Here is a 26,929-nt window from a genome sequence, read left to right as displayed (position 1 = left end):
TTCTAAAATATGGAGTAAAAATAATATTAGGCAAATTCTAGACAGATGTTTTGCTGTTATCAGCCTTGTATTGATAGTGTTCTGCTCCCACAAAATATTGTTTGTGAATAAATCAGATATGAAAAAATGCAATAGTGAAAATAATAACAAAAACTATCCAACATATCAAACTATTTCTTACTTTAAAATCATTTGAATGAGAAATCAAGACAAGGTGTCAGTTTTCCTTCTCTTACAGACAGCTCTAACACAGATACGGCACTTTGCTGCGGCGTCCCAGTTTACAGCTGTGCCTAAATGGCGGCCATGTTGGTAGGGGCAACATGCCCATCCAAGAAAATGCAATGATATTGAAAAAAATCATAAACTGCTTTTTTTCATTAGCATTTATTGCCAATGTCTTACGTGTGCATTTAAAGCCATGGCAAAACCGTTTCAAAAAAGTTGCTCGTTATCTTTCGGGAATCGAGGAGGAAAAAAAATAAATCTAAAATCAAACAATCCGAGTTCAAGCTTCCAGGTGAAGTGCAGAGCAAACACATTTACAAAAAGTCAACAGGCATGCACACACACATGGAGTGTGTGATTCAATTACCTCTATCTGGTTAGTCTTTGCTTAGGAGGCGGGGATTACACTCAAACTGTGTTCTCCAGCATGCTTACGCGCAAAACACACATTGTCCTCCTTATCGCCACGGTAACTGTTTCAAAAGGTCACGTCTAAATATGGATGCTTATTAAACCGTTGGGAATGTGTCAAACATTTCAGCCTGTGTCACACTTGTCAAGATATGACAACTGATGAATTTATTTGTTATTTATTTATGGGTGCCATATAAATATTTTTAAATATTTAGAATTGTTTAAAAATATGTTATGGCCCAAAATTAAATCAAAAGCATTAATTAATAGCAGAATTAAAGTGAATGTAAAGAATAAAACAATTTGACACATTTTGCTTCAGTTCAATGGACATTTAGTGGGTTACGTTTGGTGTGTGCCTTGACCACCAGGGGGCAGAATAACCGAATAATTCAGACACTCGAAAAAGAGTTTAAGAGCTTTTTTTCTTGTTCATCTACATGTTTCTGCATTTTTTTGGTTTAAAGGGTAATAACTCAGATGCAAACAAGAATAAAGATGCAGACGTATGTGTTCTCTTTCTTGTTTTCTTTTTTGCGTGTCCTTTTTCTTGTTTGCTTTTTTTTTCTTGTATTTCTTTTTACTTGTTTGCATCCTTTTTCTTTCTTGCTTGCTACTTTTTTCTTGTTTGCTTCTTTTTTCTTGTTTGCTTTTTTTGTTTCCATTTTTTTCTTGGTGTTTTTCAATGTCTGCTGTTTTTTCTTTTTGCATCTTTTCTCTTATTTGCCTTTTTTCCTTCTGTCTACTTTGTTTGCTTTTTTCTTCTGTGTTTCTCTCTTGCGAGGTGGTTTTTTTTTTGTTTGCGATTACCTTTTTTGTTCGCTTAGTTTTTTGTTTGTGTGATTTGCATGAGGGCCACGTTCACGGCCCCTTTAAGCAAAGATTCTCATTTTTTTCAACCCGCATTTTCTCGCCATTCGTCATTTCTCTGCATTTCTCGCGATCTTTGCGCTACCTGTTGACTGACGCCGCCTTGAAGGCACCTGTGTAAACCGGCGAGGCAATGACGGGTGATCCTCAGAGGCAGAACGCTTGAACAATGCTGGAGGAACACCCAGAAGTCTTTCCTCCCATTTTCTATTCACGGCAAGCCTTCCTTAACTAGCGCGCTGGCCTTTTCTCTTCACAAAAGCTGCGCTCTATTGTGTCTAACGGTTTGTGGAGTTGCCCGTTCCAAAAACAGAATTGGACTCAAAAGCTTTCATTGAGCAAAAAAAAAAAAAATCCGGTCATGTGAAAGCGTTGTCAAATTTGAAGCGAGAGCTGTAATCTCTTGTGGCAAGGCATCATGTGATGACCTAAAAATCTTGACCCTGCAATAGAGGGGGTCATGTATGATGGAGATTAGCGCCGACTAAGTGTGTTGTGTCAACATGACACGCAAAAAAAAAAAAAAAAAAAAAAAGACTGCCACTGGAGAAGGATTTCCTCCTTGGGAAAGTTAAGACGAGACCTTATGGCACGCTACGCACTAACTGTATGAAAAAGTAAATCCAATTCCAATGGAGAAGAACATTTTTGTTTTAGCTAGAGGATGTCTTCAAAAAAGATATGAATAAATGTCTATGTACTGTATACCCATATTTCCAAGGTTAAAAGGAAAGTCATCCCCCAAATTTTCTTTACAATTTATCAACGCACCACCGCTATTCTCATTGATGTTGCATGTGTGGAATATGAATCAAAATTAGCCCGTTTTGTTACTATAGTACTTTGGGGACTAGAGTATTCAAGTAATCGATTACTTTAGAAAGCATTTGTTGATGAATTACTAGTATTCTTAGTCACTCCTTTAGATGAACAATTTAAGCATAACAGAGTCAACTTTGTGGACATAGTTTGAAATAAATGTCACAAATATGTAACGTGTTCTAAGAATCAGCGGAAATTTTACCGCTCTTTGAACAAGTAACCATGTATGTAAAAATAAGCATTTTGAAGGTGTCAAAAATGAATATTTCCCAGGAAGATGGGCGTGGCCGTGCTTGAATTCCAGGGGCAGTGCAGCTGGAGAATATGCTCAAGGCTTTTTTAAAAAAAAAAAAAATCAAAGTTGTCATTTGCTTTTATTGGCTGCGTCTGAGGAATGAGCTCATTGAAGTATAATTGACAAGACCAGCAAAAAAAAAAAAAAAAAATCAACAGTTATGTGTCGGAAACTATTTTGATTTTCTGCTATAAGAATGTTAAAGAAAAAAATTGTACATTTTTTTGGAGCATTGCACTTACAATTTAAGGCAGTGGTGTGAAACATATGGTTTGCGGTCCGTTTCTGGCCCGCGAACAGGATTAATCCGGCCTGTGAAATGATTTTGTAATGTAAAGTATAAAAAAGAAGTAGCAATTTTTTTTCAATAAATGGAAAATTTGAAATGTTTTATGCTAAATAGTAATATTAAAGTTTTATGAAAAATATTGATGTTGTACTAATATTTTAGACTGTATTAAAAACATTAAAACATAAAATTGTTGTTTTAAAGTTATATAAATCTATACCATGAATTTTAATGGTCCGGCCTTCTTGGGGATATATTTTGCTCTACGCAGCTAATTTTAGTATTACATTTTAGTGTAAAGTAATGTCTGAACAAATTATGTCAGTAATGATAATGCACATCCATATAAAACTTAAAATAAGGGCCTGCAAAGCAAAGGAGTCACTATTACACAATTTAGCAGTAAGTTGCTTATTGTTCCAATTCATTAGCTCTTCATTTGAAAAGAAAAATGCACTGCTTCTGTAACTGCATTCAAAAGAGCATTCATTAGATTTGCCAAGACGTTAAAAACAAAACAAAACACTGGTAACATCTGAATTAGCCCCTGAACTACCCCAGAGCATGATGGGAAAAATATTACGTTATCAGCATTTGAACTACAAGTACATTTGAACGGGTTTGCAAACCAAACGCAATCTTGAGGAGGGATCACAATTTGATTGTTTTTCTAAATGGTTCAGGCTTGGCTCACTGCATGAACGGGAGCCCGACATCTTTAAATAGATCAAGTGCACATAATAATGATATATTTGTAACAAAACCTCAAATCGCATTCGGGCAGAAACAAAGTTGACGAAAGCCACAGAATCAAAGGCTGCTGCCGCGTTTCATCTGGCGACATTAGGTTTTCCGGCATTTACGGTTTCATGGCTTTATTGGTGTTATTTTAAGCAAATTATAGCTGTCAAAACCATCACATGTTTGAGAAAAGCCGAGCTGCAGGCCCGCCGCTGCGGAAGGAATTCCCTTCAAGTGGTGATTACTGAGAGACGGAGTGTGCTGGCGACGAAGAAGAGGGCGGGGATGAAGAGGTGAGAGCGGGAGATGAATAACACGGGCGGGAGACTTCATCTTCCAGTGTTTTTTGTTGGAAATCGTCTTTGGGAGATTGGAGTTGAGCGATAAAGACTTTTTTTTTTTTTTTTATTCCCGTAATTGACAGGATGTGGTAGCAGAGGTCCAAAGGCCAGAGCTGCTGGCTTTAGCAGCTGTACTAATTACCTCTCCCCGCAAACCGCAGAGGCTGTACAAGGCCCCGGGAGCGCAGCCGTGACATGAAGATAAAACAAGTGGAACCCCCTCCGCTTTTAAATCCAATCTGGTCAAACCGCTCCACTTACCTTGAACGAGCTGAATGAGGCGCGCTGACAAAGAACCCGAAGAATCAACACAATCTTACTAATTTTACTTAAAAAAAAAATGCATTCTTAACACATTCAATCCCAAATAGCGTTTTCCCTCAAATATAAGTCACACCTGTGTATAGGAGGCACCCTTGAATTCATTTAAATACATTAATACATTAAATACATTCCATTTTTGTAATTTCATCCAATTTTCTTCTGTATTTTCTGCATTATGAAGCACATTGGATTATAATACATGGAGGCGGCCATGTCTGTTATCGCTACGGACGATGTGAAATGCAGCACCTCCTGCTGTCCGTAATGAAGAAGTCAAAATTCCACACATTGTCCCTTTAAATCACAGGTGTCAAACTCAAGGCCCGGGGGCCAGATCCGGCCCGCCACATCATTTTATGTGGCCCGCGAAATGCTAATTTGACTTCAAGTTTCTGGCTAAAATAGCAAATTTGCACATTGTCTTCATCCTTTAAAAATCTGGGGAGAAAATACAAGCATTTTTTAATTCACAATCAGTTTTTGCCAGCCTCTGATTTCAAAACTTGGTACGCGTTTTACAAAAGCATTTAAAAAAGATTTGACAGTCATACTGGCCCTCTGACAGAAACTAGAACTACAATGTGGCCCACAATAAAAATGAGTTTGACACCCCCGCTTTAAATTTTCAAATATATTGTTTTGTTGACGTAAAAACAGTTTTCTGGATTTAAAATCGCACTATACACACATGCACATTATTAATCTGCAAATAAGTACCTGGGATTGAATACATTTAAATGCATTGCATTCCATGGCCTTTCTGCTTACATTTTGGATTCAAAAACTCATTCCATCAATTTCATATCCACACACACACACCTGTATGTGGTCCATAAAAGACATATAAATACGTGTTTGGGATTGAATGAGTTCAAATCAATTGCATTCCATGGCCTTTCTGATTACATTTTGGATCAGCCGACTTTTCTTCCTCCTTTTTGCAGTCTGCGGCAGAAAAAGGCCCAGGCAGTTAAACTTGACATAAAGTCACGGCTGGATTACTTTTTAAACGACTTAAGGAGTAGCTCACGGCATGTTCTTTCAAGTGCTGCACTGAGATTGTATTGCACACATGCATTAGCTTGCTATTTGTTTGACAGACTGATTGTGATGTAGATAGCAAAGTCTGCTACGAAGGAAAGGCCTAAAATTACTCGTCTTAAATATTACACTGCCTTTTCACTCCGCGGCAAGAAATGACTAACCTGCCGGGGAAAATGACAGCACGTGAAATATACAGTACCTTTAACTTCAAATGGCCTCAAACACATGCAGGGGTCAAGAAATTTAGGGTCTTAAAATTGCACAGCCGTGATTTCAAAGTCATGCCAGGTCATAAAGCATCATCATAAAGCTGCTAAAAGTTGCCTATTTAGAAGAATTAATTTGTTTTGATTAACATTTTATTGGTGGTTAATCAAATAATTTCATCCATATTTATTCATAGACTCCAAAAACTGTGGCGCAAAAATGATCCAGCAGGGAGCTGAAATTTGACCGCATGCAAAATTTCAACATGGCACAACCACTTGGCTATTGCACGACCAGGAGGGTTCCACTCCTTGGTTAAAATATAGCAAGAACGATGTAAAAGAAAATGACCCGAAAAATACCGCATAAGGGTAGACTTTTCTAATTCAATTTTTTTTATTAAAATTTTCAAATTTTCTATTTTTGTCATTTGTGAGTGGGGCTGCATATGGAACATATAACTGCAAATAATATTTTTTAAAGGGACAGGCAACTTATTTCGCTATTTTCAAAAGTAAAAAGTTCACATTTTGTCTAGAATTGAAAAATAGTCATCAAATCGCTATTTCTGCATACAACAAATACTTTAAAAAACATATTTTCCATCTTGCTGAGGACTTTAAATAACATCTCATTTTCAAGGCTTGGGTAGTGACCAATCACGGCTCACTTGTTGGTCATGTGACATTCACAAGCTGAGCAGTGATTTACCGTTTCCTCAGAGCACATACAATGTCCTTTTCAGTCAAGTGGCAAAGTGCATTATCAAATATTTTAAATGTACATGAAAAAAACTACAAGTAGATTATAGACAAAATAATACATTTTGCCGCTGAAAATATCAAAATAAGAACTATCACTTTGAAAGAAAGTTTATGCAGTAAAAGCAACAACAACAACAAAAACGCAGCGTAAAAGCAGCTCAGTCAAAGCCATAAATGAGGTCAGAGTGCATCGTGGCATATAGAGCTAAAGGACAAACAGTAAAGTGTGACAGGGGGCCACTTGGGGTGTTGACAGCTTTACTTGGGGGGGGTGCAAATAAAGTGACTGCCCAAATGAGATCTCCTTCACATTCAATTGTTTAGCTATACTTAAGCGTGGGGGTATCAGCTGAGGGGCCTTACCCCTGAATTTCACCTCAGCAATGGTCTTGCTCTTGGACTTTAGACCCCCCCCTCCTCCCCAATAAATAAATAAATAAAACTGAGGGCCTCTTCCACGGAACCAACAAAGGCTTCCAATTGATTTCACACTTTGTTGCTAAGCTTTTGGAAGCAAGAAAGCCAAGCAAATCAAAAACATCATTAGGAGTCATTCATTCAATTGCGATTGCAAATCCGCAGACATCAGCTGACGCTGTTCCAACACGCCTCCTATATATGTTTTTTTTTTTGGTTCCCAAACAACCCGAGGGCTTGGCTGGCTGACTGTTATCAATATCCGCCGCTGATGACGACGGTCTCCTTAATTGGCATAGCCGGGCAACCTTCCAACCCCCGACAGCCGAGGAGCGGCTCAAGTCACCCGACCCCTAGATGCAAACACAAACATTCAGATTGCCGCATGCTCGCCTCCTGCCTCAGATGGCTTATCGCGGCAACTCCCACGCACGCCTCCAAACACAGACGAACCGAAACCACAGGACAACCGCTGGATTTTTCTGCTTCATTTATCGTTCATAATTCTACATGCGAACATTCAGGGATACAAACAGAGTGGCCTTCATTGTAAACAAACCTGTTTTCAGCACTATAAATCGCACCAGATTAGAAGGCGCACCTTCAAAGAATTGCCTATTTTACGTTGTTTTCACATATAGTGTGCACTGCAGTATAAGGCGCATAGAATAGAAGCTACGTAAAAATACGTCTTTGTGATTGTTTTCAGCACTATAAATCACACCAGATTAGAAGGCGCACCTTCAAAGAATTGCCTATTTTACGTTGTTTTCACATATAGTGTGCACTGCGGTATAAGGCGCATAGAATAGAAGCTACGTAAAAATACGTCTGTGATTGAATGAGCTAACAATTTGTGCCTTAAATCGAACTACTAGCATGTTCTCGCTGCCCAATAGCCAAATCAAATATTTCAATGGAAACCCGGACAATGCCTAGCACTGAATAATTCCGACTGATGAAGTGGCAGACGTGTCAGGCAGGGTTCACGAGTCGGATGCCCAATGTGCCTTTTTTTCCCCCTTCGTTTCCATCAATGCAGCTTGTGTGCCGACAATAAAGGCCACCCAAGTGACGCCGGCAACAAGAGCGAGGTCACAATAAAGAGAGAATCACTTCTGTTGTCTCAGCTCATCCTCGGGGGTGAGACCAGCTCCAGAACATCTGCCGGGGAAAGAGCTAGCCTCACAGTTGGATAGAAGACACTTCTTCCCCGGGGGGGGACCCGAAAACCAAACTCGGGTCGTGTCCGTGGCCTCCCGCGACCTCGCAGAGCGCGTGTCTCTTTTTATGACCCCGGAGGTCAAAGGACGCTAGCGAGAGGACACTTTTACTCTGTGCGCGTCCGTTGTCCTTATCACTAGGGGAAATGGGGTGAAAGTGTGATGCGGGGGAGGGGCCACCGCATGGTGCCCGCGGACACAGTCACAGTGCGGGCGGGTGACGACGGGACGAGACGCGGAGAGACGCGGAGCTTGAGTGCAGGGAAAGGTGAGATTTGTCATTTTAATGGTCAATTTTATGACCCGCGAGAGCGGCGTGGATGTCAGATGACCTCAATGCAGGCGGACGCAAGACAGATGCGTCTGGCTCTTTTTATTGTCACTAAGCGAACAACAGATGGATCTTTCATCAGGACCGAAATGGACTCAAGTTATAGTCAGGGGGAGTCGTGTGACGCCTGAGGCTGGACAAAGTCCAGGTCAATGAGTCATCGTCACGGAAAGACGATACAGTTTCATCACCGACAATTCTCAACGATCAATAATTCAACGAATACGCTGAATCGAATTTAATAAACCCTCTGGAGCCTCAGTCGATTTGTGTCCACTGTTGTGTCCATTTTCTCCCACCAGGACAGCAAAGTTTATTGTATCTCAGCCAAACATGAGACATCATGACAATGATGTCCTCGAATGAGTACACTAGGACTTAGTAGTACAGCTCCAATAAGTCAACCTATGTAGATCAAAAACAAATGTCCACTGAAGTCAACGGGATGAGTCTCGGGAGGACAAGTTAATAACTAAAATTTCTAGGTTAAATGGACCATAATACAACAGAAATAAATGGGGACTATTTTATGGATTATTTTTTGACTCAAATAATAAACCCCTCCCCCCAAAAAAAACAACAACAACAAAAAGAAAAAACAGTGTTGAATTGATCCGAATTACAATATTTAGCATGTAATTTGTTTTCAACTTTTTGTCATTCATTTGAACAAAAATATTGGGTGAAACGAATAACCACCAAAAACAAAAACTAGCATCACGAAAAAGTGAAAACAAAAAATGGATCAAAAGTTTCCTGATGCCCACGCTTGGCTCAATCATTTTTTTGCAAATTTTTTCATTCATTTGAGCAAAAATCCAATCCGACAACCAAAATTGGTTTGTTTTGTACCAAACTTCACCATAAACAAATGGGACTGATTCTATGAAACAAAAACTGGTCAAATTGATCAAAATGCTCACACAACGGTCAATTTCGCCCAATTTTTGCTAATAATTCATCCAAATACTTGACCAATTGAACCCAGTGGCGCTTCTCCCCTTTTGACCCATTATAGGTTTATTTTTTACTCAACTGTTTTTAGAGTATAAGAATAGTTTCTGTCAAAGTGCATATCACACAAACATAGTTTTACACAGGCCAAAGCAACAGTTGGCCAATCAGAAGCCCGAAGACAGCAATAACAAAAATAACAACGAACATTGCAAATTAAGCAAATAAAACAACTGCAAGCATGTCGCTGCATCAACCAGCAAGGCGGCATTTTGTGGCCCCAGAATGCACCATGAAGAAAGGCATTTCCTGAAATAAAAAGGTACAAGTGGGTGGGAGCTGAAAGGATGAGCTTTGAGGGGAATTAACAAGCTTAGCATAGGAGCCACTCTTGAAAAACAAGCAATGAAACCACGACGGAGAGAAAAGCCGTCTGCGAGCACGCCCGCTGGGATTTAGCCAGCACATCCAATTGGATCAAACCCGCCCGGGTTGCCAAGATGGACAAAGACTACTAGATGGGCCCAAACACATTTGAAATTCAGCAGAATCAAATACCAAATAGTGAACAGGTACTTTTATGTAACAAAAAAAAAAACAAAAAAACAATTCATCAAAATAAATGTAAAAAAATAATAAAAATTACTGTATGTTTAACAAGAGTGCAAAACAATTAATTAAATTTGTGGCTTATAGGTGGCTTTGGAGTTTCATGCTGGAAGAGTACAGTTTTCTTTTCAAATTAAGAGCAAATGAATTGGAATATAAAGGAACGTGTGGACTTCTTGTTCAATGTTCATCATAAATTAGTCAATTAAACAGACACCTCATTGATTACCGCTTAATTGTTTCAAGACCAAAAATGGTCCAAATATTCTCGCATGTCGTTAGTCCTACTTAAAAGCTAACTGATGCAACCACGGTACTGTACTGTAAAATTTAACTTTTCGCCAAGTGGTCCCGTCCATCTTGGCCCCTGCTCATTTATTATTTAGTGACAAGCCAATGATGTTGCGCCATCCTGTGGAGTTCCACAATAAAATCTGCCCCAAGTCTAAAGAGCAAGTGGCTTGAGAGAACCCATGCAGCGTTGGAGCAACTTAGCTTGATGCTAATTGCTAACCAGCAGCCTACAAATGTAGTTTTAAATGTATTTACAGTATTAGTGCGCCATTTAATGCTTTTGAATGAACGCCGTTTACGTCATCTTACGGCGTACACTTTAGTCTGTGTCGTAAAATTCCCTAGGCCGCTTACCTGAGCTAGTCTGAGGAAGCAGAAGGCAACAGATTAGCATTGCTTAGGGGAGCAGGCTGCTGTAGCGTGTTGTAATGCAGACTGTCAGGGCGACACAGTTGGGGGGCTGTACAAAGCCTCCTTGTTCAGACTGACCCCCCCTTTTGCTCTCCCACCTCACCAGCTTTTCATCAAACCGCAAGAAAACACAATATTCCTTCAGTTTGCAATACTCGCGGGGTTGAGCGAAATGGAAAGAACGAGCAAAAGGCAAGGTTAGCATGCTAGCTGAAAAGTGGGTGAAAACGTGAGGACGTAGCTCAACAGCACACTTAAGTCAGGGCGACGTGGAGATAATTGCAGACGGGGCTCGTCCTCCACCGTATTTTCCACCTAAAAGCCTTCAATTTGCTCAAAAGCTGACTGCGCCTTATATCCCAGTGCGCCCTATCCAGAGAAAAAAAAATATTACTTAATGGGCGTGTGAATTCTTCAAGTTTTACCTTGGCATGGATCTAAACTAAACGTAATCAAGAGGTATTTTCTTCATAGTACTTTCCACAAGTTATCTTTATTTTTAATGTCTCATTGTTAATAAAGTTTAACTGACTTCATTTATTTTGTTGATATTCCATGCATTTGTTGTACTACTTATATACAGTGCATATGCCGTACTTTAGTATAGTTTTGTATTTATTTGAACAATTGTTTTTGGTTTCTATTGACTGACTGGAGCTACCTTAGGGTTGCTAACATCATGAGTCAATGATGCTAATGCTAACGTTAGCGTACCATGTTGCTGTACCTTCGCACTGATCTCTGTATTATACAAAGGGTCTGTAGTTATAAAAAAAGTAATCGATTGTTTTCCAAGAACGACCCAAGAAATTTGAGATAAAAAATTGATGTGTTTTGTAATATTTTTCCAAATTTTATGGCACAAAATATTTAAATAGCAGTGGGTCATTTCAGATAAATGAAGGTTAAGAAAAGACTCTGTCTTTTGACTCTAAAACATTTTGTTTGAGACAGAAAAAGCACCAATTATTGTGATAGCAAAAGTAAAAATATAACACACAAATGGGGAAAAAAATGAAAATGAAAAAAAAAAACTGAACACCCAAAGAACAAAAAAAGCATGACCTCAGCCCGGATGTTTTTCTTATCGCGTACATCCATAACAATGAGTGACTTTGATTGGCGCACATTAAGGTGGTTTGTGTGCCCAGACTTGACTGGCTTGACACAAAGCTTTGAGACACGTCCACGCCGAACATATTTCCACATTAATCATGTCAACGGGTTTCTTTCCACATGCTTTGCCTTTTCACTCAGGAATGTCCATTAGATTGTTTCAAAGCGCTCCCAAAGCAGATTACACCTTTGCTACGCTAACACGTATACATTTCGCTTAATGGTTTCATGGAGTTACATGCGTGACTTAGAATAAATCGCAGAAAAATATTGCTTCTATTTGACTCCGCCCCTCAATTCTGTGCCACTTTGTCGCCCACACAGGTGCAACGTCTGCTTTATGTGTTTGTGTATCAACAGGGAGGGACCCTTTCAACACTATTATTTGCCGCATATACACAAAGATTTACCCTAACTTCAAGCCTAAGAATTATTTGGGTGTCTAGACTTTCATGCAATCTTTATTCTCCTTTATGTTGGACTTAGAGTCATGCATTCTAAATTATAGTTGTCTGCATAATGGGAGTGGGTAGCCTAATTTTCCTTGAATTTAGGTAATGAGCAGCTTTGCCACTACAGAATCTATAGACTACTCAATTTCAATAAGTTTTTACACATGTGAATTTTTAGACACCAACAAAATGCCAATGCCAACCTGACAGCTATAAGATTAGCATTAGTATGCTAACAATTACCCATTTGAGGTCAAAAAAACACTAAAGAGCATTTAGTTCACGCCTACATTATGATATAAGAGCCGCTGATTAGCTGAGGTCTGTAACTTCCTGTTCTTCTTCTTCTCTTTGTTGATGAGCAGAATGGACACATTTTGTGCTAGGCTGCACCCCATTGGTTAAAATTGGTATACCTAAACTCGAGCCACCATTTATTGTTTTATATTTTTGTATAATACAGTGCTGATGCTTTTTGGGAAGTTCATGTCTTAATTTTGGGATGGCTCGTATGCTAATATTATCTTTAATGAAAGCCTGCTAACTATTACTACAAAATCAGTAAGTTTTTAAGCACACAAATCGCAACAACTATTTGGCCACAAGGTCGTGCGCCAAAACAAGCAATCGAGCCAAATGTCAAGGCACCTTTTCCACTTTACAATAGGTGAACATGACATTTTTTTATTTTGGTCATTCTCTCTTAATTAGAAATGATCCCAAAATTGTGATATGCCCTATTTTGGGAGGAGTTTATCTCCCTTCCTACCAATGCAACACTAAGTGTGTCTCCAAGAAATCTAAGCATAGAGAACCATGACACAACATGTTCCGGTGAATATTTGTAGCCAACCTATTATTAAAGTCAAACCCGACTTGGTCGACTTTTCCCCCCGCCTGGCCCAACAAGAAGCTCTCGTCCATTTTAAGGTCTTGAATCAGATTTGGTTTGACCAAAAATCCAAAACTGCAAGTCCACAATGTGTCTTTGATGTAGTTTTTTGGTTTCTGAGCCGATAAGGCAAAGCCAACAATGATGTCATCGTCTTCCGTCTGGAACTTCCTGGGATGTCAATTCCTCTGTGACGACAGAGGTATCCCCTCCGTGTGTTAGTTCGCCGAGCTGTCTGCGTGCAATGAGCTAGACAAAACAAGTCAGAGGCTTCGTTTGTTTAGATGGAGCTCACCTGGCCCACACACACACACGCGCGCACACACACGCCCTTTTGGAATGGGCCCCCAGGAGGGAGAGCAGTAAAAATTAGAGGAGATTAAGGAGCCAATTATATATAATTTGAAAATGAGAACTAATCAATGACTTGTCTACCACAATAATGGAATTTCAGAGCCTTGAAAATATAGTGCCAAAATGTCAATCTTTCCAAACGGTAGTAAAAAATCAAAATCTAGGAAAATCTAAAGGCGTAATGACGGGCCATCATACTTTTGGATTCATGTTGTTCGTGGTGATGGAGATCTACCACGTCATCAAAGGATTACAAAGATAATTCGGAAAACAGGAAGCAATTGGTATGCATGTGTATAGTATTCAATTTAGATAAATTGAAAAAACACCTAATACCATCTTGACATGCAAATTACAGTATATTACGGTATAGCAGTGGGTTCTCCAACGGGGCCACGTGAAGGCTCTTTAGAGCATAGTGAGATTTGATCATGGTTATGGAAACAACAGCAAATCTAATGAAATACTTTTTAATTCCACGGCAGTAAAAGTCAATTTTGCTTTTCAAATTAAGAGCACATTAATTGGAGCGTGATTCATTGCTGAATTGTGTGACAGTGACTCTCTGCAAAACTTTGTAAGCTTTATTTTGTTAAATCATATACGACTGCACAGACAGAGAGTTGCTGGATAAAATTCACATAGATATTATATACTTCTACTATATACTTTTTGGACATTTTTGTTTGTCATGCTTTTTAAAAGGTCCAGACAAATTAAAGGTTGGCTGTAGTCTAATAGTGGTTCTTTTTTAGCCAAGTACGGAAAAAGAAAGAAAAACAACATCTCAGCGCCAACTGAGCTTCTGCTCCGACATATAGATGTTGGACCTGCACCTCTTGGTCTCCAGGGAGACTCCATCTTGTGAAGAATGCGAGCACCAAGGCATGTCATTGTCCCCCGAGCTACGCCCAGGTTGTCCCCTTTATGTCCATTCACTAACTCGGGATGCCGGATCAGCAATTCCCGCCTGAAGTGCGACCCACATGGCGTCAAGGAGTAGAGATTGCGGGACAACTACCATATATGGCTTTCACTGCTGATTGGCTAACCAATCACATGCTGCTATGGGCTGTACAGAGCTGGAGCGAGCGTCCGTTACAGACAGTCAGAGAAGTGCACAATGACAACGTTTATCGGCCGTTTACGCACCAATATGGCGGATATCGTTTCTGATAATCGGCCTGTTTGATCTGATGGCGTTGCCACGTAAAGCCGGCGCGAATCTTAGTTGTGGATTCGAAGCAAAGCCCGGTAACCGTGTAAACGACAAAGCAAACAATGGCCCGTTGCGGAACACGTCCCGCCAAAGCTGCCGTTATTAACTCCGGACTACGACAGAGATTTGAAAATAATCGCGTCTGAGCCGCCCTGTTGGGAAAGCCACTCTCAATTTTGCCGGGACTCGATCGCGCCGATCGCCTTAGCAACACGGCAAGCCTGTTAACAGCTTTTCATCCGGTAGTGTTCAGGAGGTACGCCACACCAATGCGCTCCTTAGCGCCGCGCTCTCCGACCATTAGAGACCAATTAACACCGACACAAAGCCGCCTTCCTTTTTTATGACACTGTAAACAAAAGCTACAGGCCAGCCCCCGTTAATACAACACCCAGGCTCATTAGTTACGTTCGCCACCTCCATTTCATACGCGAGACTTTCTCGAGAGACGTAAAAGACCTCAGATTCCGTTACGCCTCTGCGCACAATCTGTGGCTGCGAGGTAATTGGCAGCTTTCACGTACTTATATGAACTCACTTGTTTACCTTGACATCGATCCAAGGCAAAAAAAAAAAAAGAAAAAAATATTCATACACACGCTACAATGCGGTATTGTTTGCTTTCTTATCAAATCTAGAAAGGTTATCTCGATGGTAGTTCCAATGAGTTAATAGCAAATTTATTCATCATTTATTTCCATTTATATGGTGTGTTGTACTTCACTGTCAATTTATTGATTTATAATTCAGTGGGTTTTTTTCTTCATTATTTCAAAATTTCCTGAACTATCAAGAGGTTAAATTCAAACTAGTAACTCTTTAAAAGGAACGCACAAACTTATTCCAGTTCATAAGGCGTCACCCGCTTCATAAAGCTGGCTGAGAGAATATCAAAACATGCAAATTTGTCATCTGAGCAAACGTTGCCTACTTGGAAGAATCTAAAATTGAAATAAGTCATTCCAGGTTGTACAGCATTAACCACATCATAAAACTGACGGAGAATATATGGACTGATGTAAAACTTTAATCTCGGTCAAAGTTAAATTATCCAAAATTTTAATAATTCAGGTCATAAATTCATATTTGTAACCTGGGCAAACGTACATAGTTTGAGTAATCTAAAATTCAAATCAGCTATTTCATGTCATAAAATGTCATCCACATCATGAAGAAAAAAATCAAAATGTCCAAAGCTACTATCTGGGCAAACGGTGCCTACTTTGAAGAAATGCAAATTTGCAACAAGTCATTCCAGGTCAAAAGTATCAACCACACCATGAAACTGACTGAGGACATATCAAGCACTGCGAAGCTATCATCGACTTAAAAGGTACCTAATTTATATGTTTCTTAAATATACACAAGTCATTCCAGGTCGTAAAGCAACAACCACATCATACACCTGACTGAGGAAAAACATCAAGTTAATTGCACCAAAGCTGCCAAATTTGAAGAATCTAAAATTTAAACAAGTCATTCAAATCATTAAGCATCATCCACATCATACACCTGAGGAAAAACACCAAGATGCGTATCACTTTTAAAGCCTGGCTGTGAAAACTATAAAGCTGTCATATTGTCAAAAGTTGCTTATTTTGAAGAATCTGAAATATAAAACATTCTTTTTGGATCAAAATGTTTTTGTATACAAAATAACTTAGCTTTCCTTGACTGTTACAGAATGTTTTGAAGATGCGAGATAAAAACTGAAGTTCACTGTTCAACCAAAACCACATTGCAAACTATTTACCTAATTTCATTTCAATGCAACACTACAAACATTGTTATTTGGCGCTTAACCTGAAAGGACTTGAGACTAAATTTATTATACTGTATAAAGCATTGGGGGTGGGGGCGTGGGAGGTCCGCTTTATTCCTTTGCCAGATTTGTGAAACGATAACCGCAATCATATTTCCGCCACGTGTTTGGTATATGGGTAACCATGCAAGAAAATTACGGCTGGTACGACATCGAACAACGTCGATTCGACTTTTTAAATTGACGCACGTGTAAAATGATGCGCAATCACTATTCCGTGCTGGAGTTTATACGCCGAACCACGGTGCGGCATAAAAACAAATGCGTGCATGAATCGATTGCGTATTGCGATTCCACGCGATAAAAACCATCAAAATAAAGAAGCTACTGACCTGAGAAGTCCGAGGAGCCCTTGGAGAGATCGCAAACGACCGCCAGGCAAGTTATTCCCAACAGGAGCGCAGAAGTGACGGCTGAAAGAGTCCCATCGAGGTGGAACATCCTTGAAGCCTCAAATGTGCATGTGAGATCCCGCTTGGCACCAGAAAGTCCACATCGGAAGGAGAAGAAGAGGCAGAGGCGCGGGCGAGAAGGTTCCGAGGGGCGCACATGAGACGTTCAATGTCCCGTCAACAAGCTCCGCCGGAGCTGGATGGAGGCTCGCTCTCGCTTCTTCGACTTCTTCCTCCTCCAGGCTGCAGCTGCAAGTTTTTTTTTTCCCCTTGCCTTCTTTGAACTCGGTGTGGTGGAGGCAGCCCACCTGGAGGACTGTCGCCTCCCTCTGCATGCTTCCTGACACCTGCAGAGCCAAGTGGACAGAATTTTGCTTTTGCCAGGATCACATTTCTTAAAGGTACTTTTTAATTTAAATAAAAAAAAATGCAGCACCTCGATATGCGTGAACTGGTTGATATATGTTTTTCAAGCAGTATGTTGTAGCGTTCACTCGTTTATCGCGGGGATTACGGTCCCAAAATACCAGCAGTAAGCGAAATCCGCAAAGAAGAGGTTATAATGTGTTTTGGGGCTTTTGTTTCCACTTCAAAGTTTGTTTATTTTGGTAATAAAAAAATAGTAAGGCAAGCCTTCAACACATATGATCATAAATGAAAATCCATGTAAGTAAAGTTGAATTTGTTTTTGATAAATACAATTGCTGTTTTTGTCTATTTAAGCCTGACCTTAAAGGAAGAAAAATTGCAAGAAAAAATAGTGACATAAATCTGAAATGCAAAAAAAAAAAAAGCTATGGTCAAATGGAAGTCAGCGATACTGAAAACTGAAAAGTGTATTCTTGGTCAATAACTTTGGTAGTTCAATTGAAAAAAAAAATACTACATAAATTCACAACAACTAATTTTGATTACTGTTTACAATGAACCAATCCCCAAATTCATCATCTCAAAAATACAATAGTATGTAGACTACCAACAACAACCAAGAACATTTAATGAGTTCTTTTATTTTAGTAGTAGTATTAAAAAATAAAAAAAAATCTAGCAATCGTTAAAAGAATAAAACATAATAAAATCAAGTTACTGTATAATAAGCACATACAAATAAGCAAACAAATCAACGAATTATGATTTCTATTTTGTATTATTTGTTCATATTCATTATGCACCAATTGGAGCAGTGCTCCCGATTTAGTTGTATACCTGCTGTACAATATAATATTTGATTCTGTTGTGAATACATAATTGTATATTATGATTATTGTATCATAACGTAATGGTAGATAACTCAAGCAACAAAAACAATACAATATTTTACAATAAACGAGCGCCCTTTTGAAGTTGTAGACATAAATAACTTTAAAGACTGGACCGAACCCATTTTAATAACGGTGTTGCCATCTAGTGGACTGTCAGCTACACTGCACTTTAAAATGATATCATTTGTGGCCCAGCGGAGCTTCCGTACACAACGTGCGACAACAGAAGGTCAAATATGGCAGCCTCCACTAAAGGGCTGGAAAAATACCTATTTTCCTCAAAGTTATTAAGAAGTACATATCTGCGAAATGATCGTGAGTTAAACACTTAAGTACCGACAAACTGCACACGTTATTGCTGAACGATCGTCTTTATGCGTCGGATTGAGCTCGCTGCAAGCTAAAGTTGCTATTTGGCCGACTCGTCGTCATCGCCACTTTATCAAGAATCTGATTTGTAAAGCGGACCTTTAATTGCTGCGATTTGTTCCATTTCAGGGTTCTTTTCCATGTCCGGGTGCCGACTGGCTTCGGGAAGCGACGGCGGGCGACCACCGACGTTCACTCCTCCACCCAAGCCTGTCATAGTAGACAAAACGCAAAGTGTGGCATCTCTGCGGAAGTATTTGTCTATTTTAGTTTATCATTAAAATATCGCTCATTATAACAAAGTAAGAATTGAGATGTTTTTTTATTCTTACTTTCACGTGTATTTATTCGCACGTTAGATTTCTGAGCCCAGAGTTCATCCCACCACGTCAGAGGACAAACCCACTGAAATTTTACATGGAGAGGAAAGACATGGTCCGCAGGAGGTCCGTGATCAACCTTCCTGAGTTCTACGTTGGTAAGTGAGGAGCATCAGCACCCGTGGCACAAACGTATCTCACCTGCGCGGTTCTGTTTTTTTTAATCTGATTTTTACAGGCAGTATACTTTCCGTGACCATGGCCGACCCCAATGCCAGCGGCAAATCAAACCGCTTTGTTGGCATCTGCACCCAGAGGGGTGGGAAGGGACTTGGAGCCACTTTTGTCCTGAGAAACATCATAAATGGGCAAGGTGAACATCTACCTGCTAAGTCAGTGGTTCTTCAAATGGGGGAAACGCCGATTATCTCCCGTACTAGACACAAGTTATCACGTGCCACCTCTCGTTACCTGTCAAGATAATGATTTATTTTTGTGGACACATCTCTACTATGATCCCAAAAGAGGACACTTTATGTTGAATGTTTTCTGTGGACAAATATTTATAATTATTTTAGAACAGGTCTGACACTTTATGTTGATTATTTTGGGAGGGACAAATATTTATTAACTAATTTAATGATTTGTTTTTGTGAAGACATCTCTACTGTAATCCCAAAACAGGACACTTTGTTTCATATTTTTCTGTGGTCAAATATTCAGAATTATTTCTGAGAACAGGTCTGACACTTTATGTTGATTATTTTTTTGGGGCGGGACAAAATATTAATAATTAAGTTGATGATTTATTTTTATGAACAGATCAATAGGATGCTTTATGTTTAAAAATTTTCTGTGGACTAATATTTATAGTTTTTTTTACAACAGGTCTGACACTTAATAGTATTTTTTTGTGGAAAAATATTTAAGTTTTTTGACAACAGATTTCTTCTGCAGTATGATCCAAAATAGGACATTTTAGGTTGCTTATTTTTTGTGTTTTTGGAAATAGGTTTTGTGAACCTATTACTCAACCAGTCTTCAGTCACGCAATTTTTTTTTTTTTCCAGAACCGACACACACTTGATTTCCACGTCTGACTTTGTTGATTTATTTTTTTGCTATGCTTTGGCCCAGCGCTACTACTTGCTATTTCCCTTCAAAATACAACAAAGGAATTCTGCAATTCACCATACGGTTTTCCAGGCGTGGAGATCTGCTACGAGCTGTACAACCCGCGCATTCAGGAGATCCAGGTGCTGAAGCTGGAGAAGCGGCTGGATGACAACCTTATGTACCTCAGAGATGCCCTGCCCGAGTATAGCACCGTGGATCCTGAAATGAAGCCCGTGCCCATATCCGCCACCGGAGAGGTGCCGGTTAACACGGTGAGGGATCCTTGTGAACATCTCAAAAATGTTTCCTCTAATGCTGCTTTTACTGCGTCACGCCATGTAAATATTCACATTGTTTACCTGGGTCTTACCCATTAACTCATTCAATCCCAAAGACGTATTTTTACGTTTTTTTGGGGTTTTTTTTTGTCCAGACTTCCGGATATTTATTTAAATATTTTCTTGTCAAGTGTTTGGATAAAAAAAGGTCTAAAAATAGCTGGTACTAAACTAGTTAGGCACTCTAGTGATTGATTACTTTAGGTAACTAGATATTACCGGAATTGATTAGTTAAGGCAATCAACTACAACAGCAATCAACTATTATAGTACTTTAAAACCATAGTAATTGATTACTTTTTGTGCCTTAGTACCAAATTTAAACAATTACCAACCCTAGACAAATTGATGACCTAAACTAATCAATTACAGTATTCTAGAGTTAGATTACTTTATGTACACAATTACTAAAGTTGTCAATCACTTTAGTACATAACTCATTCAGTACCAGCATATTTTAGACCCTCCAAATGCCCAACAGAAAAATATAAAAATAATATAACAGCTCTTGGTATCAAACGTCTGAACGTGAATGTAAAAATATGTCTTGGGGACTGAATGAGTCCATTGACGTTTTCATTTGGGCCTTTCTGTCCCGCAGCTTCAAGTGAGAATGCGTCCGAAGCCGTGGTCCAAACGTTGGGAGCGGCCCAAATTCAACATCAAAGGCATCCGCTTCGACCAGATTTTGTCGGAGGAAGCCATGGAGCACGCTCAGAAGTGGGCGCGGCCTTGGGAGGAGTACGACATGCTGCGGGAGTACGACACCTCCGAGATCGAGAAGAAGATCAACGAAGAGATCCAGCAGGAGACCAGCAACTTGAAAGCTGCCTGATTCTCCCCAAAGACTCTTAGACCGGACTGGTTATTATTTTTAATCTTTTTTTTTCTGTAACTCTGCTGGACAGGTGTCTTTACACCATGCAGATATTGTATAATAAACATCACATTATTGCAGCAGTTCTCAAATGTGATTTGATGAGATTTTAAAGGGTTAGTCCATTTATTTAGCCATTTTCAGATGTAAAAAGTTATTTTGTCTATAGTTGTTGAAAGTTAAAGACTCGGGTAAGGCCCAGTCACAGCTCAGCTTGTCAAGGTCACATGACCAACAGAGGAATCCTGATTGGACATCACATGAGCGCTGAGCACAGGTCATGTCAATTTTAGTTGACAGCAAGTGGAAAATTGTATTTTTAAAGGGATTAAATCTACAGTATATGAAATTTATCAAATTATAAACAAAATATTGCATATTTACAACTGAAAATGGCTAGATTTGTAGACATGTATCAGCAAATTGAATTTATTGCTTTGTAATTATGTGACAAGTGTATTTTCTGTATGTATGTATGTGTGTATTTTTTCTTTTCAAATTAAGAACGAACCAATTGGAAAATGAAGCCAGTTATTGCGAAAAAACAGCATGAATTTTGCAAAAACCATATTGTATGTTTTTAAGTTTTCTACAGCTGCATGTTGTGTTTACTGACACAATTTTCCTGCAGACGAGCCAGGAATAAAACAGATGCTACACAAACTAGCTTCCGTGGTTGCTTAATAATATCAACCTAGTGATACCATTACAAATGTAGTTTGTAAGTTTAGTAAAATCAAATTGCACAGAAAATTGTTTACTGTATCGCTTTTTTTTGTGCAGCTCGGCGCTGGTTAGGGGAAAAATATTTCGTATATCGTTGAAAACAGGTTGAGAACCAATGACAGGTTGAGTGAAAAATGCATTTCACTGGATAAATAATTAAAAAAAAAAAAAAAAAAGATGAGGGTTACTGCATACGACTCTTGCATGTGTCTGTTGCTTTTACACATCTGGCCTTTAGATGTCACTGTTTCCCTTCTTACATTCAAGAAGCCGTCAACTATTGCATAACTGAGCCTCTGTATTAGTATGGCGACCCATGCCAGATTTTTGCAGTTGAATCAACAAAAGTAAGCTTTCATAGCGCAAAACTCTAAAAGAAACCTTTGACACAAGTTAGAGACTTGAAGTATTTCATTCCGCGAAAACCCGTTAAAAGGGATTTAAAAAAAAAAAAAAAGCAAGGACACCCAGTAGTGTTTTACTGTTGCGGATGGAAAGTTGCGGTGCGAGGAAGGTAAGCCGTCGCGTCACTTGCCTAGTATAAAAACACTTAAAACTCCTTATGTTAGGCCTGCTTTCGACGAAAGCGTGTATATAAACACTCGGCGAGTCCCTGCACTCTAATTTCTCCGTCTTACAGGATGACACACGGGAGGAAAATGGCCTTTAATACGGGAGTAGCAGATGTTTACCAGGCTCATTATGGACCACACAGATAGGGGACGCGTGAAGAAGGCCATCATCTGTTGTGACGGTTAACGTCCTTTCCGCATCATCGTACACACAGCGCCTTGTTTGGCCCCAAACCTGTGCACCTGTCCAAAAAAAAACAAAAAAAAACATGAACTCCCAGCTGCTTTTGTGTACAGTAAATCACCCAGCATGTTGTCATTCCGCCACCTTCACTCTTTATTTTGCACCCTCTGCCTCTGTTCTAGCGCACAAGCGGGATGTTTATCCTGCCAAGTCTTTATAAGCAGACCGCAAGCAGTTTAAAGTTACTGCTTCAAGGAAAGTTCCTGTGTGTGCATGAGACAGAGCGTAAGACAACGAGAGAGAGATTTCAAGTGCTGCCCTCAGGTTGACTTCTGTGCACCTGGAGACGAGTTAAACCCCCTCGGCTGGGAAAGGAGATCAAACACACATGCGTGCAGTACACGTATAGCACACGCACACACACACGCTGGACTATCATATCAGCCGTGGCAGACAGACACCTCAAACAGCGCCAACTGTAAACGTCTGCGACAGGCCCGTCTTGTTAGGAAACCAGATAGGCGCCATTCACGCTTGCCGTGGGATCGCTGGGCGGGGTGTGCAGGTTTTGCTAACAAGTGTCTCATCGCATTTTTTTCCAAATCAACAAGGTGTAATAGGCTGCCAGGATGATAACGTGATGAAGGTCAAGTGCAGGAATGTAGAGGCAAAAATGCCATTCCAGAATTTGGTTTTATTTTTACTGGATGTGTTGTGATCAGGGTTTTATGCTGTATATTATGATTATAGTTCAGCGGTTCTTAAATTGGGGAGGACAGTACCCCTTAGGGAAGTGGTCCCCGACCACCGGTCCGTGGATCAACTGGGCCGCACCCCAAATAATGTTTTGGATCTGGTTCAATTTAACAGTTCATTTATTTGTGTTTCGTTTGGCTTGATCTTTGTTTTTTGGCGCCGCTTCTGTCCACTGTTGGTATTACATTTTGTAGTGAGAAGGATGGTGTAGTTTTGAGAGCAGTCAGCTGGTCACACACACGTTTTGTCTCTGTGAAATCTGTCCCACGACTGTCTGTAAATTGTACTTTCTTTGTAAGAATGTATGATAACATACCCAAAATTAGTTTGTTGACCCAACAACTTGTTACTGTGGATAACATGCTAGCTAATATTAGTTATCATCTTCATCATGTTATATAGTGCTTTTGGTTTGTGCCAGGTATTTCCCTAAATTGCTTTTCTAATTCAGTTTTATGGTTGACAATGTAATTTCGGTACATTTTTGTACATTTTAAGCCCCCCCCTCGGTCCGCAATAAAAATCTCAAGCGTTGACCGGTTCGTGGTGACCACGACCTTAAGGTTCGTGAAGACATTTCGGGGGTGGATTTTAACAGGGTTTCTGCAGGTGCCAATAAATTTAATGTAATGGTTTTTAACGCCGTACTTTGTAGAACATAAACGAGCCTAATCATAAGTACTACGCGTCACGTGACGGCCATTGTCGGCGACACGGTGTACTGTGATGCGTCCGTACGACAAGCGCAACAGGATCTCCGTCCAGCCGTAGGCCTGAGGTAAATTACATCCTGTCACTGTTCATGTAGACGACTCGACCAACGTGTGTATGTGCGGCTACGCTTACGCCAGGCCACCCGTAGTCGCGGCTAAATTACACACTTGAGTTTCGCCATATGCTTCAAGCCAAATGACACGGCCTTCTGCTCCTCTCCGACCGGCCCCCGAAGGGCCCCCGCCGCCATCACTCTCTCTTTTTTGTGACGCGCGCAAACACAAGCCGCCAGAGGCGGCAGCTGTTGGCGTACGTCGGCGAGCCGGCAGCTGATGCCCGCAGCTGTAAAGGCGCCCATCAAAAGCCGTATTTATTAATGGCGTCCTGTGTGGCGGGGGTCTGGCGGGGCTCGGCGGGGTCAGGGGTTCACTGGCCGCTTTTGTGTTTCAAGTCTCGGCGTGCCAATCAAGCGAGGTGCGTTTCCGTTGGCGGGCAAGACCGGGAAGTAGGCGTCAACGCCTGGCAAACGAAGCGAGGGTTTTTGATTGACAGATGAAACGGGAAACTCTGGTCTTCTCAAATTCCTGGCGCTCACGTGGTAGCGAAACTGATAGTTCATCTCAACGTGACGTAACTTGAATGTCTCACACTTGACAAAGCATCAAACGACATGTTTCAATGACATCGTGTCCTTGTCAGTACAAAGCGTTGAGGCGTCAAACTTAAGGTCGCTTCATTATGCGCCTTTGTAAAATCTAACTGGGTGAATGCGGAAAGCATTCACACATTTGGATTTTTCTACAGTCCTCTATTTTGACATGCATCTACTTTCACATTACATTCCGGTTTCGACATATTCCAAAAATTCACGCCTTGCGGGTCCTCTACTTTTCTCATTCAAACATTTCTGTTTTCCCCAAATTCAACAGTTGGCACCAAAAAATTCACATTCAATCTCAATGGGACAATTACAAATAACAGATTTACATCTTCAAGATCAACAAGATGTTTGAATGACATCTCATGGCCTTTTCAGTATAAAGAGCAGAGGTTAAAGTGTTTAAGTGGCTTCATTACGCGCATTTGTAAAATTCTATTGTGTGAATGCTGAAAGCATTCACTCATTTGGATGTTTTCGTTTTAACATGCATCTTCTTCCACATATTTCATCCGATTCGCATCATTCCAATTTCAACATGTTCCAAATATCCGTGTCTTGCAGGCATTTACTTTTCTCGTTCAAAAACTTTGCAGTTTTCCCCAAATTCAATACCTACAGCCAAACGTTTCCCATTCAATCTCAATGGACCAATCAAGAATAAGATCAGTGCGTTCTCCTGGAAAACAATTTTCAACTTGCCAAAAATTCTCTTTGAAACAACCCTCCAACAATTTTCACTATTAAAATTCCTGCAAAAACTATTCCCTATTCAACAACATTCCCGCAGCTAATGTAATTTTTTTTAATACTGTGACAGGAAAAGTATCTTTTTCTTTTCAAATTAAGAGCAAATTCATTGGAACATGGAACATTCTGTTGCGAAATTTTCTTATTTTGATTCCTTTACAGAACATCTTGCATGCATATTGTTGAATTCTATATGGACTTTTCTGCCCCATCAGATGAGGCAAAAATAAAACGGATAATGTTACGCAATCTATTTGTGCCACACTAAATTTAGTTCTGAAGTTGCATAAATCAGACACGGGTGGCACATCACACTACTTGAAGTTTTTCTTTTTTTTCTTCTATCAAATCAAGTCATGACTTTCAGCGTGGCAAAAATGTTCTGGTCCCACAAATAAATTTCCCATTCATTCCCAAAAAACAATTCACATGCATTCACATACAAACACACGCACAATCTCTCCACACTTTACAAATGTTCTGTTCCAAAAATCCGGCTTTATTAAGCTATGAAGTGTCCTAACTGTGTACCCCACCAAAAATAGAATATAAAAAACATGATTGTAGCTCCAGCTTCAGGCCGCCGTAGTGGCGCTGGGTCACATGACCAAAAGAACTGTGACTGAACCCGAGGCCAAAGTCATTCTTAAAGTCTTTGTCCGGCCAGCAATCCAGTTGAATGTTATTTATATATTAGCGTCCTCGTGCAAAGAAAGGCCGCACTATGCGGCACGCAAGAATGGGGAAATGAACAACCGAGCCGGAACATTTATTTTTTCGTCACGATATTTCACGCCCGAGGCGGCAAGTATCGCCGTCGAAAACGAGTCAGCGGTGCGTGTCAACTTATTGACATTGTGCCACTATGCAAAATATGCGCGCCCAGCCCCAGCAGAAGTCCCGCACGAGCGGCAGCTGTCCGCCGCTCGTTCCGCACCAATCATAATTCACTCCTTTTTCCGTTGCGTCTGCTCAAGATAACGGCGCCAAGGTTGTTGAAGGCATTCTCGGCATTTCCAGGGAATCACAGCGTGTTCCCGGCCACAGCTTGTGTTTTGATGTGGCTTTTCACGCTCGGGACAGGGTGCCGTGATGGACGCTTGCTTCTGTTTGGTCGCCGTGACCTTGTCAGGGCACTTTCAAACAGCCGCGCGCTCCGAAACTAGTCGGTCCGCTTTGATCCCCGGCGTGATATATAGCCGCGGTACCGCTCGAGTTCCGCTAGGGGGCGACCTCATCTTTCGTCCTCCGGGTTCTGAGCGGAACCCTACACAGCTGGTCCCCCTCTCTCCCCCGAGCTGTAATTGCAGCTCTGTCCTGGGAAATGGAAGGAGGAAATCCCAGAGCTTTCGCACCGCACCAATGACAATAATAAAAAAAAAAAAAAGAGAGAGAGAGGGAGAGGTGAGGAAAAGAGGAAGAAAGCGTTGTAGCCGAGATGAAAGGGGAGGGAGGTGGATGT

The 26,929-nt window shown here is 40.3% G+C and overlaps 2 protein-coding genes across 2 annotated transcripts in view; one reads left to right on the top strand and one right to left on the bottom strand.

Moving 5' to 3' along the window:
• The window catches only part of eva1aa (eva-1 homolog A, regulator of programmed cell death a), a 60,027-nt gene extending 42,886 nt beyond the window's left edge, over positions 1-17,141 (bottom strand). Inside the window, exon 1 of the mRNA XM_088402675.1 lies at positions 16,766-17,141. Coding sequence (XP_088258801.1) covers positions 16,766-16,874 — 109 coding nt within the window. The 5' untranslated portion in view covers positions 16,875-17,141. The remainder of the gene's footprint in view (positions 1-16,765) is intronic.
• Positions 17,142-18,275: 1,134 nt separating this feature from the next.
• Positions 18,276-21,770, top strand: mrpl19 (mitochondrial ribosomal protein L19). Its single transcript, XM_088403482.1, has 6 exons — positions 18,276-18,402; positions 18,586-18,709; positions 18,816-18,934; positions 19,015-19,149; positions 19,983-20,164; positions 20,832-21,770. The coding sequence occupies exons 1-6, from the start codon at positions 18,324-18,326 to the stop codon at positions 21,063-21,065; spliced, it is 873 nt and encodes a 290-aa protein (XP_088259608.1). The 5' UTR covers positions 18,276-18,323; the 3' UTR covers positions 21,066-21,770.
• Positions 21,771-26,929: the final 5,159 nt, after the last annotated feature.

The sequence above is a fragment of the Hippichthys cyanospilos genome, chromosome 20 (genome assembly GCF_059441005.1).
Source record: "Hippichthys cyanospilos isolate Australia breed blue-spotted pipefish chromosome 20, RoL_Hcya_1.0, whole genome shotgun sequence".
NCBI classification, from domain to species: domain Eukaryota; kingdom Metazoa; phylum Chordata; class Actinopteri; order Syngnathiformes; family Syngnathidae; genus Hippichthys; species Hippichthys cyanospilos.
This window is presented reverse-complemented; position numbering and strand designations above follow the sequence as displayed.